This window comes from Pollachius pollachius, assembly GCF_949987615.1.
Source record: "Pollachius pollachius genome assembly, chromosome: 14".
NCBI lineage: Eukaryota > Metazoa > Chordata > Actinopteri > Gadiformes > Gadidae > Pollachius > Pollachius pollachius.
The window spans coordinates 11,935,354-11,949,114 of NC_136947.1; the positions used below are offsets into that span (position 1 = coordinate 11,935,354).

At 44.4% G+C, this 13,761-nt stretch overlaps 2 protein-coding genes across 3 annotated transcripts in view; both read right to left on the bottom strand.

Moving 5' to 3' along the window:
* Positions 1–525: 525 nt before the first annotated feature.
* Positions 526–4,415, bottom strand: LOC307086267 (D-serine dehydratase). The gene is made up of 10 exons (XM_079751416.1): positions 4,306–4,415; positions 4,014–4,163; positions 3,716–3,845; positions 3,330–3,480; positions 2,838–3,018; positions 2,149–2,267; positions 1,725–1,851; positions 1,214–1,276; positions 770–875; positions 526–654 (listed from the first exon to the last, which is right to left on the bottom strand). Exons 2-10 carry the CDS (start codon positions 4,157–4,159, stop codon positions 565–567), a joined length of 1,113 nt encoding a protein of 370 aa, XP_079607542.1. The 5' UTR covers positions 4,160–4,163; positions 4,306–4,415; the 3' UTR covers positions 526–564.
* Positions 4,416–5,837: 1,422 nt separating this feature from the next.
* col6a2 (collagen, type VI, alpha 2) overlaps positions 5,838–13,761 on the bottom strand; it is an 18,483-nt gene continuing 10,559 nt past the window's right edge. Inside the window, exons 27-32 of one of the 2 annotated variants that reach the window (XM_079751076.1) lie at positions 13,195–13,289; positions 12,630–12,811; positions 12,000–12,178; positions 9,869–9,907; positions 7,325–7,659; positions 5,838–6,970 (exon numbers count right to left, since the gene is read on the bottom strand). In XM_079751076.1, the coding sequence (XP_079607202.1) occupies positions 6,704–6,970; positions 7,325–7,659; positions 9,869–9,907; positions 12,000–12,178; positions 12,630–12,811; positions 13,195–13,289 (1,097 nt within the window). In that variant the 3' untranslated portion in view covers positions 5,838–6,703. The other variant, XM_079751077.1, reaches the window with a different exon arrangement.

Sequence of the window (13,761 nt, forward strand, 5' to 3'; positions counted from 1 at the left end):
AGTAATCTGAGGAGAATTTGCAAGGGGACCACACCTCCTCTGGCCAACTCTTATTTTACAGGGAAAATACTACATTCACAAATGCAAATGGCCTAAAATGAAACCACACATACATTTCAGAATACAATTCAAACACTATATTGAAACATCTGAAGACTGAAGAATAGCAAAACATTAAAAACAGTATAAATATTTAAAGCCTTAAATATTTTTCTTTAAATGTCTTTTTGTCTGTTACATAGCACCCCTTTGTATATAGTTCTGTTAGTTCCAGTTTTTTGTCTAATTGTTTTATTTAAAGATGATTGCATGATTTGCGTATCAATAAATATCAATGTGTGTGAATGTGTGTCTTTCCCTTCCCCAATATATTATGACACAAACAAATGTAAATACATACACATTTTAAAAGATTATTTTATTTTCATTACCCAAATAGTAAAATAACGATTAGAAATAAAACAATTGTTATAAATGTGATTGCAACACTTGAATCCTAGAATACTGTTGGTAACCACTATTACAGGTTGTTATAATCCGTTGAGTCTGAGGCAAGACAGCCAATCACCATCCACGGGTGGGGAACCACTTCCCTACCAGACGCCCACCAGAGTGGACGTGGTACACGCTATGCATCATGGCTGTGGCACAAGACTGTAAGGATCAATATTGACAGACAGACAGACAGACAGACAGACAGGTGTAAAGGGACCATCAGACCTGCAACACCAACAGAAACTTGTTGAATATTGACTGTGTGTGTACTGACGTGGTATGGAACCAGTTTGAGCAGGGAGCCCAGGGGGTATTTGCTGTAGTCCAGCTCTCCTGTGATTGGCTCTACTCTGCCATGCTCCTGGGTCATGGACAGCAACCTGCATAGGGGAGGACCAATCAGATGTCTCAATGTCACTGGTTCGTTACATGGTGGAATTGTTATTAGAAAACCATGTTATTGGAATCTGACTTTGAGTTAACGAGAGACTGAGAAACGTTATCACATGATTGAATATTAAATTGACTAACAAAAAGGCAGGTTTATGAAAATGTTTGCATGTACAATAATGAATGCATGCATGAATGAATGCACAGAAGAATAAAATAATGCACAATATACAAAATCCTGAATGTATTTTAGACAGAAGTTTGGAGTCAGTGGAGGGATGAGATCCTTCTATTTTAGATTATATAACTTTAGTTCCAATTAGATTACTTGAGGTCTGGATGTCCTTCAATCACAGCATATCCAGAGGGCAGCCTTCCTGCTCCATCCTGACTGGAGGTGGACGGTAGGAAGCAGAAGAAATGTTAAGGCAACAAAATAACAGCGCTAATAAAATAAGTAATGACAGAACTTCCAGGGTTTCGGTTTTTAGAAACACTAATTACGAGAATAGTACGATAGCAGGAATAACATTACATGGCTTATGGTCAAGGTTCAAGGGTGTGCATTAATGCTGACCTCTGCCTTTAACAGTTACAAATCCATTCACTTCAAATACCAAAATGCTTTTAAACCTTTACTATTTCCACGTCTACTCATCGCAGTTATTTTTAACTCTTTGAAACGCTATTTCAAGGAATACCCAATAGTGACATCACACGTGTGTGTATCCATCCGGATGTTGGATGGCTATGTCAACGTCCCGGTCTACCCCCCTGGACCAGTCAACCCTTAGCTCCAGTCTTAAACAGGTATAGACTAATGAGCACTCTAATATTACCTGAGAGCCGCCCACCCACAGTCCACCAGCAGCTGGTTCCTGTGAGGACAGTGTCCGATGACCCTTGTCAAAACCCGCACGGCGACATCCTCCATACTGCACGAGCCAATCAGCGACTGCTGCACATCTGAAGGCCCGTGATTGGACAGATTGAATTAGTTTGAATTTGATTTGTCTTTTATATAAGGCATATATACAAAAATGTATTTTTTTTATAGATATTATTATTATTTAGGGTATTATGTGCCTTTATGGAAAGGACAGTAGGGAGAACAGACAGGAAGGTGGGTTGAAGAAGAGAGCGAATGACAGCTTAGAACTGCAGGTGGGAATCAAACGCTGGTCGCTACAATGCATATGGCCTTCATGGTTAGCGCACTAGCGGGTCAGTGTGAAGCTACAAGCATCGAGGCATGACACATACCGTAGAAGACGTAGTTTCCTGGGTGCACCTCACTGAGCTGGCCCATGTCTTTGATTGGATGGCTACAGGAAGGGGTGGAGCCAATGCTGGACTTGCAGTTGATGCCAACGGCTCTCAGTCTGAAACGGGAAAGTGTGTATGTAGTGCATGCACTAAAGAGGCAGTCTGACAAATCAACAGATTCATATTTGTTTTCCCCAACCATGAGACTAGAGGCGGGGATCTGTAAGCACACAAAACACAAACCATTGCCAGCAGCAGTAAATTGTGAAAAAAGTTTACATTTAAAAGGTTTCAAATAACACCAATGTAGACTGGCTACTGAAGGAATACAAAAATGAAAATCCCCTTATGAATATATCAACCACTCCACACAAATGAGTTTCTCTTCGGTAGAATACCTCGGTAACTAAACAGCAAACCATTGCCGTCTCCCCTCAGATGTTCTGCTATAACACAGTTGGCAGCTGGATCCCAGATAACTATAGAGCTCCAGATCCATTCTATGTAGCATTGTGACAATTGGATATACTACATGTAGCTAGGCTGAAAGGTAAATTAAACTTCAGCCTAGTGATTGGATTTCCCATGACGTGTGCTGTTGACATCAAACAGATTTTGATCAATCATCTTGTGTAAAGGTGACTTTGTATGGCTATTTGTATTTGTGTGTTTGGTCTTTGGCTTACTTTTCCATGAACTGTAGTGTTAAAGTGGTCGTTTCCTGGGCGACCGCTTGTATTTTCTCCACCCCTTTGCAGTGATAAGAGTTCCCACAGTGTGCGTACACACCGGTAAGCTCCACCCCCTCCGTCTTGGCGATGGCCTGAGCCAATTGGAGAGCTTCTGGTTCGGAGTGCAAGACACCGGCTATAAAATAAAATTTGAGAAATGTTCTGATATTGAACCACCCACCCTTTATATGTAACACATTATAATATATTCTTCTCATATAAAACTCTAAACTAATTTATTAATTGATCTGTGTTTTCTTCCGACTGAAGGTTATAAACAAAACGACGAAATGACGAAATCCTGAGCTTCCAGAGACTAACCGATCAGGAATTCACTCAATTAATTTTCAGAATCGCTGTTATGCAGCCATCTTCGGATAGATGCATCCAAACAGCTTAACATTGATCAGCTGAAACATTGATCAGCTGACACGTTGATCAGCTCACCTCTCCCGTTGCCACAGTCCAGTTTGAGCCAGACGTGCCAGGGGTGTCCGGCCCTCAGGGGCCTCTTGCTGAGCAGCTCCAGGGCCTCGGGGTGGTCCAGCAGAACCTGGAACAGACTGAGCCTCTCCGACAGGGCTGCACAGCGCTCCAGCTGCACACACACACACACACACACACACACACACACACACACACACACACACACACACACACACACACTTATTAAAAGTTAAGATAATAATGTGATAAAATAAGATTTCAGTTTGTTAAAATTGGATTAGAATAGTTTTGTCCAGCTTTATGGAGGATAAAGTTATCTTCCATTGTACGATGATAAGAAGAGTTATGAAGTGTACGACAGGTAAAGGGAGACAGGGAGCAGGTACCTTATCAAAGGGAAGGGGGTAAGCATAGAGGATATCATCGAACCCATGGTCGGCGTAGAAGGAGGCTTCTGCCAGGGTGGAGACCACCACACACCGCCGAGTACCCCCGGTCATAATGTCCCCGCACTCCCTTTACACACACACACGCACACGCACACACACACACACACGCACACACACACACACACACACACACACACACACACACACACACACACACACAGATCTTGCAGGGAAATATATACTTTGCACAATCATTGCAAATTTCAATGCATAACACTGTGTGTGTACATCATACAGGGTTTTATGGGTCTTCATATGCGGTCTCAGCTTCACTCCCAGATCCTGATAGCGATCGACCATCCTCTGAGCATTTCTCTTGACGATGTCTACATCCACCACCATGGCGGGCGTGCATAGCTTTGAAATTGGGTCGCCTTCCATTATGCTGTCAGCGGAAAAAAAACATAAAACGTTGGTTGCAATTAAATGAGTGCGCCTGAGCGAGCTCAACTCAAAAACGCATTTCAGAAACGAAGTTTAGTTTTAAATAGTAGTATTATTTTTAGGGAAGGCACAAATATACCGACCTTAAGCAGGAGCGAGCTCAGTACTTGCAAGAAGAGAAATATATGTGCAATATATGTGCGGATAACCAAGTTCTTTCAATCCTCTCTCGCTTGCATTAATGAGAATGGACTACTGACCCATTGAGCTCAAGTCGGCAGTCGGCACATGACGTTTGTATGTATTCTACGGCAACTCTTTTGCGTTCAAAAAGCAGAGCCTATAAATGGACAGCACCGAAACAACCGTAGAGTATCGCCGTGTAATATGAGAACGATTGCACCCCTTTACTAATACAAATTAATTGATTAGTTAATAATACATTTGTGTTCTGGTTTGACAAAAAACATACTTTTTAATAATTTACGTAATGACCATAAACCTACACCAGGGGTCAGCATTAAGGTCTGTGGGGTTCTTTCACCAAGATGAAGATGAGAGAGTGAGAAGAATCAAGAATAAGTGCAAACATTCGCTTAGAATAAAGAACGCCTTGAACGTTTTAAGGTTAAAAAGTCGCAAAACTAACATGTTGATCAGCCATGTCCCTCGTCTTCAGTCTACGTATATGTTTCGTAATATGGTAGGCCCTAGTGGTGATGAAAATGACGAAGGTGAAAATGGAATTATCCTCTTAATTTTAGAGTAGAATTTTAGTAGTTTCCTGTTTCTATCTGCCTACCAAGAAAACACGGTGACTCACACGAGTGACTCTGTGAAAACAGAACATAGGAGAACTATTAAAACTTCAGCGGGAGAAGCTGTTGCAGCTGGATCTAAAGTGTGAGGCTTGCAGACTTTGAAGTCAATGAAACAAGAAGCAGGTGATCCATGCTGCTGTCAGTCTGACTCGGGCCAGATGAGGCTTCTTAAACCAGCCATCATCCACTCGCACGCCAGTGCCATAGAAACAATATTATACAATTTCTAGCAGAACATGTTTATTCATATAAAAGGGTTATATGTTTGGTATTTTCATTTTTTTATTACTCATATTGTCGTTTTAAGAGTGATTGTTGCTGTGATTTTGTGTCTGTTCTGTGAGCTGTTTATACTTGACCCCACTCCAGCCTTACAATGCCATTCATAGCATTGTTTGTAATGAGGTGGTGAGATATGCAACCAGCGGTAGAGTTGTAAAAAAAAGCCAGGGGGGATGGTGGATTGTAACTTTTAGGGACAGATAATTTGTTCTGATAACAGCGCATATGGTGGGAAAACGGTGTGATAATTATTATTAGTAGTAGTATTATTATTATATTATTTTTCGCTCTTATTTTATTCCCAAAAACGCATTTTAAAAACTGATTCTGATACTGATACTTCTAAACCTCTAAACCCTTTTCTCATGTTGTGCCAATCAGGGCCTCTCATGTGTTCTAAATACAGGGTTTGAATCAAAGCATGTTTGGTTTGGAACCATTTAAAACCATTTGCATGCCAGCTGTAAATCCTGATCTACATTTGGTCTTCTTTGATCAAACATGTAAGAATTCCATTTTAATCGCAAAAGTATGATTAGTTTATTGTTAACCTATCCTAAAGGGAAAACAGACAGACTCACAAAAATACGTGTTTGGGTTAATCACATTCAGCTTTATTAAACTTCATGTGAAACTTTCCCTCTTATTTTTCTGTAGGTCTGCAAGTGTTAAATTCCTTTTGTGTGTGTGTGTGTGTGTTTATATGTGTGTGTGTGTGGGTGTGTGTAGACATACAGATGTGTGTGTGTGTGTGTGTGTACGTATGTGTATGTCTGTGTGTACGGGTGTGGGTGTGTGAACTACTTATGATCTCGTCCCTGGGTCACAGATACAAAAAGTATGTTTCAAGAAACAGTAAAATGGCGTTGTTCTGCTCTCTACTGTAGCACCTTTAATGTAAATATTGCCTTCATGGAGCGTGGGAGAAACGACTTCTCTACCGCTATCAAAACAATCGGACACAAACCAAAAACATTTAAAGCACCCAACAATTTAAAAACACCTCAACTCATTTCTAACAACGAGTCTGTCTTTGGTCTGAGGCGCCGAACCTTAGATTTAGAATGAACAGAACCTTCCTGTCAATCAACACTTTAAAGGTGTATGTCTGTTGCCCGGGAAACCAGATGGAACATTCAGACCGGAAGCGGGTTCCCATTCAACTTCCATTGGATCAAAAAATACAAACAGAAAATGTCGCCATGGAGATTCCCTGATTCCGGCAACGTTTGGATACACCAAAACAACAACAACAACCACATCAACAACAACGGCACAGCTCTAGCTCAACGGCGCCGCCTCCCGCTCCCTGCACTCACACTGGAAAAGTTGGTCCATCTTTTGCTTTTTTCTAACATTCTAGTGATTCTAATTCTATGATTGGCGTGCGTGGTGATGGGCCCCTCCCCCGCGCCCCCCTCCCCCTCTTCCTCCCTCACTAGCAGATCCAGCGGACGAGGCGCTCGAAGAAGGACGGCTTGTTCAGCATGGTGTAGTCTTCGCCGCGGAAGATGGCGGCCGCGTCGCCCAGCGCCACCTTCCTCAGCACCTCCGTGTCGGCGTCGGAGCCCATGGCGATCACGGTGGGCACGCCCTCGGCGCGGCGCATTGCCGACACGCCCTCCTCCAGGTTCTCACTGGACGTGACGCCGTCCGTGATGAAGACGAAGGACAGCTCTGCGTTGCGCCGTGCCAGGCGGCTGCCCTGTTGGGGGGACAGCGGGGGGGGGGGGGGATGGGGATGGGGTTGCCGTGGTGATGCGTATGTCAGACAAGGAGCAGTGCCATTACACTGTACATGCATGTGTACCTCTGTTTCTATTCCTGCACGTGTGTGACTGACAAGGTTTGTCTGCCTATGTTTGTCCTTTGTTTGTGTGTGTCTTCCTCTGTGTGTGTGTGCGTGCGTGTCTTCCTGTGTGTGTGTGTGTTTGTGTGACCGAGCGTGGGACTGAGTGAGTGAGTGAGTGATTGACACTCAAATCCATTTCTCCTGTGTTTATGTGTGCCTGCATTGGAATCGTTTGCTGTGTGTGTGTGTGTGTTTGTGTGTGTGTACCTGTGACATCACCACGTTGTTAACGGCGTAGATTATGGCGCTGCCCAGCGAGGACGAGGAGTCCAAGTAGTTCATGGCGGCCAGCGAGTCGGAGATGGTGGTGAGGTTGTGCGTGAGCTTGAACTCCACCTGCTGCTCCACCTGGCTGCCGTACTGCAGCAGCGCCACGCGGGCGTTCCTCTCATCCGATTGGTCGTTGGCCAGCGTGAGGCGGCGCGCCACGTTCTCCACGAACTCCTTGGCGTGGCGGTGGTTCTCCAGGCCCATGCGCTCCGAGCCGTCCAGCAGGAAGACCAGGTCCACCGGCCGCTGCACACAGCTCGCCACCGCCGGCTCTGGAGGGGGGGGGGGGTGCAGACGAACGGACGGTCAGGCAAGACAGTCGGACAGACGGAAACAACCGACACACACATTGGTCAAACGGTGAGACAGACGGCTAGACAAGGCAAGGGATGGGACGGATAGGTCAGACAGACAGATGGACAGTCAGACCGACAGATAGGCGGGTATATGGTCGGACAGACCGATAGACACACAGAAGGTCAGACAGACAGACTTATGGTCAGACAGGAAGAAGGGCAGACAGATATACATATGCTCTTTCAGAACATATAGACGATCAGATAGACAGACATATGGAAAGCCAGACAGGGCGGACATTGAGCAGTTGTGTTTAATGTTAACAGTGTGAAATGTCATGGTGTGAGGGATCAAACGCACAGCTGGCAGGCACATGTTCAACCCCAGATGGGAACATTTTTTTTTATTGCGTGTCTGTATATGGCTTGAAGGGTTTAGTCTTTTTTTTTGGTACGGGGGTTAAACAAGGATAGAGGCCAGCTCAGTGCTTTGATTCTAAACCCATCAGTCACACACACTCAGATCATTTGGGGGTTCACCGGAATAACAGCTGTTTCAATGCACTACTTTATTCTCTTAAAGAGTGAGACATTTGACTTTCATTCACGTTTCCAAAAATCAATGTATAAGAAACATTAGCAAGCTGCAGTCACATAGCTTTCACGACAAAACGCCATACAGGATTACGCCGTTGTCATGGTTATAAACAAGAGATGGAGGTAATCCCCACCACAAAATCAGGCTCTGTGCATACATGCAAAATAACTAACATATTTCAGGGTTATAAAACTCACAAAGCATTAAACGTCAGCTAGTCTTGGTCCATTACGTTTGGAAGTCAAATAAACACACAAATACGCATGCACTCACACACCCACGCACGCACACACACGCATAATTGACTTCATTGCCAATTCCCAGGAACTCCCAAGGATAATGACGTTTATGAGTCAGCATTTTCCGTTAAACAAAAAAAACAGAAGAAATGAATATTGGCCGCACACTTTTGCCGCTTGTTTCACACACCGCGTAAAGTGAGTCACCTAAAAAAAATCAAGTCTAGAGATGGGCGTAACCATGGGAACGTGCAAAACGGCAACACACAACACGGTTCACAGTTGGAATGAGTGTCACTACGCCCAAACCTTCATGAATGGCTCCATGGACGCTAAACTCCTCATGATCTCATGATGAGGTAAACTGTTCCAGCACAACCCCAAACACTTCCCTCCACTTGGCGCGGAGAGAATGATATGTGTCATATTATAACACTTATTTTAAATCACTGAACGGAAAAGGACTCTTTGCCTTCACAGAAACGTGTTTGATATACTCCAGGGTCAACTTATGTCCACCCAACAACGAGACACTTACACACAATAAGAGCCTCACTCGGACACCGCCATAAGCTCAGTAACAGCCAAAAAAGTGCTAACGTTTAAATACGACCTCTACGCTAGGAGCAGAAGCGGCAGCTAGCTAGCTTATTCTCTATGTCTCTCTCTATGAGGAAGCTAAATGCGAGGTAGCGCGTGGTTAGCATGTCATTAACTAGCAGAGTCCCAAGGCGCGCGTCGGGTCTCCCAGGATGTCGCCGTAGACGTATTTGAAGGAGTCGATGAACAGCTCGGTCCACTGCTGCCGGGCCACCCCCGTGCTCATCTTGGCTCTCTGGGCGGTGTAGGCCATGGTTGCCACGCCAACCCCGTACTGATGCTCGCTCAGGCCGCTGAGCAGGTTGGCCACGCCCTCCAGAGAGGTGGGGACGGAGGCGGGGTTTCCTTCTTCAGACAGAGGCTTCCAAGGGGGAGGGGCTTGCCCCTCGGCCGTGCCCCCTCCTGAAACAAGTGGGCGGGAACAAAAGTGGGCGGAGACCCACGAGGCAGAACGCTACATAACAGAAAGGGGGAAAAACGGCCGACAGTGACGGGGCAAATGTGTCCCATTGAATGGGAGACCAATCGGATAAGGGGAATGGAAAAGAGGGTATACTCTCTCCGAATCAACCAGCAAAGTTGTTGAGCCAAACCATGTCAAACATGTCATGTTGTTTGATTGATGATTCAAGCAAAGAAAACCGGGTGATTGTGTTGCTTGGAGAGTAAAAACAGCACTGCGGTTTGCGTATGATTCAGGTTAAAGGTTCCACCTGTTGAAGTTCATTAAGCTGTTCCGGATGCTTACCTGATTTGCATGGAAGATCTGGGCAGACGATGACGGGATCTGGAACCAAGATGGAGATATAGGATGAGAGGAGCACGCAAAGTTTCTGTAACACACACAACTTAAATACGAGCATGTCTGTGTGCACACAGTGTGTGTGTGTCTATAAGTGTATATGTGTCAGCAGAGCATGTTATTGACCTTTATGTGTGTGTTTGTGTGTATTTACGTGTATACGTGTGCATCAGAGATGGAAATTAACTTTTTTGCCCACCAGCCACTGTGGCTGGTAGATTTAAAAATCTACCAGCCACTCATCTTTTTTACCAGCCACTTTTTATACGCTATATACTTTTTTTAATATATGCAGACATTTTAAACAATATATTAGTAACAATAGATAAGAAAAGTGTTTTTCATACACATCATTTTTTCCATCAGAAGTGATTTTTACTGTAAGTAGGTGCTACCAAGGAACTGAGTTGAAAATGTTACACTCTTACCGCATATGATAAACAATACACAGGTATCTGCCATGTTAAGTCATGTTTATTTCAAAGGTGTTACGATGACAAGTTTGGGGATAATTCATCTGTACAAAGTATTTTCAATAAAAAACAAATTGACATATTAACAATAAAACAACATGGCTACACCATCATAAGTCAATATGAACATTTGTTTTTTCAGTGCACTGGCCTTTTAATTTCTTCAATTCAACCAGATGTATAATGAAATCTGCCCCTGTAATGCAACAGATGTATCCTCTCGGTATAGGAAGACTCATACTCAAATTTTAAACGTTTTCAAATTAAACATTTGAAAACAGACCATGAAGAAACAAGAACAAGAAACAATGACTTAATAAGTGCAAGACACATTGAAAAACGTCAGAATATATTAAACTATATATATATATATATATAGGAACTCATTAGCGTATCTGTTTGTGTACGTTCGCTATGCAGCCCTGCTATTGCGCATTCACAGACTGGCTTTTGTCAAAGGAATACCCGGTCAATAATGGATTTAATATGGACACAAACGACTAAACATTGGATCTTTGTATGGATTTATATGCACGTTACGAGTATTGGAATACTCACTCGGAATATCCAACGAGTATTCTAAGCCTGTAAAATGGTATTCGGGACAGCCCTACGTCTTAGCAGACACACTTGACATCTATTTTGACCAGACTGACAGAGAGCAGCTGTTTGCCAAACAAGTGAGCAGAGCTCTAAGGTTACCCAACATGCTAGTTTTTCGACAGCAACAAACTATTGCATTAGGCCTAACAGAAAATAAAAAATTAACTTACGTGCAGTGCCATTCGAAGTCTTGAAAAGGCCTTCCCTTTTTAGAAATTGCGTTTGCATTTCGAAATAGTAGAGCAATACTATCAAGCTGGGCTGTTTTGAGGCTAACGAGCGTCCTTATCGCTGTCGTGGTTTCGGGCGCTGATTTTCCCTTGGCAATTTTCAAAACGTGAAGGTGACTTTGAGGACTCGTGGTCCTTCACGGCTTCCAATTTTAGGTTTTGTTTCCCACTCACAAAACTATTGGACCTGTGGCCATCCGAAGCATGTTTACGACAGAGAGCACAGAACATTGTCTGGCTCGTCCCGTCAAACACCAGCCGGTCACGGTGTTGCCCACTGTCCGATGTTCGCCATCTCTTATTTAAAATATACCGAATGCTGATACCGGCATATTATCTCTATGGTTACCGGTATATTATCCCGGATGTTGACAGTCGCAGTTCAGCAAAAGAGGCTAGAAGAAGAAGGGGGCCGGATGTTGACAGTAATGGTTGTGGAACTGTGCAGCGCCGTATGACAAATGTATTAAATATGCAAATTTGAACGGACCTGACTGGAAGGTATTACCCGACACAGTGGCGGGAGAAGTGACACAATTTACGCGCCACCATACAAATCCACCCGCAAAAGGCGTGTGGCAGGTGTTAATTTCCATCCCTGGTGTGCATGTGTGTGTTTGTGGTTGTGTACCTTGGCAGAGGTACACATCAAAGTCTCCTAATTTTTATGTGTGTATGCGCGTGTGTGTGTATATGTGTTTGTGGGTATGAATCTAAGCATTGTTTGTATAGTTGTATAGGATACGTGTGTGTGTGTGTGTGTGTGTGTACCTGGGCACAGCACGGTCTCGATCTTGTCGATGAACTCCTCGGCCACCAGGTCAGCAAAGCGCCTCATGCCCAGCAGGCGACCGTCCCTGTTGCACGCGATGCTCTTCAGGCTCTCACTCTCCTCCGGCTTGTCGAACATGTCCCCGATGCCGATGGCGCTCACGTCCACCGTGGGGTCGCTGGGACACGACACACACGCAGACGCACACGCACACACGCACACACACACACACACACACACACACACGCACACATGGGAGGACGGCATGAATCTGCTTATCGGGCACGCAAAGTCACCGTACACACGTTCTATACACAAGTGCACACTCACACGCACACACAGTCACAGTCACACAAACACGCACACACACTCACAAACACATACAGTATATGCTAAAAGGTTCTGGGTTTGATCCCCAATGGCTACAACCTATCCTTGGATACCTTGATAAAATACTAACCCCTTATCCATTGGGAATTAGCTGACTGCTAAATGTCCCAAAGTACACAAAAGACAGACACACACACACACACACACGCAAACACACACACACACCCTCTCACACACACACCCTCACTCACCCTCTCACTCACACACACACACACACACACACAAGGACAGGCCTCTACCTGCAGAGGTAGGTGAGCAGGGAGTCGTCGTCGCGCGGGTCGAAGCGTCCGTCGGTGATCACCACCACGGTGACGTTGGCTTCGGCACGCCGGCTGTCCCGGATCAGGTGGTCGTAGGCGTACTTCAGTGCTGAGGGCGTCCAGGTGCCCCCCGCGATCCACTCCAGACGCTTCATCGCATCCTGGGGGGGGGGAGATGATGTCATCGAGTAGATGTTGTGTACGTTAGAGTACAGGAAGTATATTTAGAGTACTACGTCTAAATTATATATGATATATATAAAGTTGAATCTTTATTAAAATTAAACTTTTCTCTGAAACGGGAAAGACACAAATATATAAAACATATTCAATTATGCAATGTTTAACATTGAAAAAGTAATCAAAACACTGAGTGTGTGCGTGTGTGTGTGTATGTTGATGCCTGCATGTCTGTGTGCGTGTGTAAGTAGGCGTGTTGGTGTGTGTGTATGGGTGAGTGCAAGTGTGCCTGTGTGTGTGTTTGTGTGTGTGTGTTTGTGTGTGTGTGTGCCTGTGTCTGTGTTTGTGCGTGTGTGTGTAAAACCTTGAAAGCGGACACGGAGTCGATCTTTGGGTCGTTGAGACGGATGGCCTGGAAGGTTCCGCTGTGACTGTACTGGACCACACCCACCCTGGTGCCTGGGAAACACAAACACACACACACACACACACACACACACACTGGTTACACACTCTTGTTATTCCATTAGATCAATCAATCAATCAATCAACCAATCAACCTTCTCTAAAGGTCTGACGAGGGGAGTTCTGCTGTGTAGACAAGATTAAGTAGTTGCTGCCATAACGACATCACAACTAGGAATCGTCATAAATATGACGTTGATTCGCCTCTTAAGGTCAGCCCTAGTCAAACACACTGACACTGGCTGCAAACTGTGTGTTACAAATACAACACATTCCTACACAACTCCTAGAGGGGGAGCTGAATATAAAGTTATATCACAACATGGTGAGAGAGGTTTTATGACGCGAGTCAGAGGGGTGTGAATATGGAGCTGAAGATGACTACGATGAAGAAGATGATATGGAATGATGAAGATGGAGATTAACATTTGGTATGGTGAAGATGTAACTGAAGCTGAAGATGAAA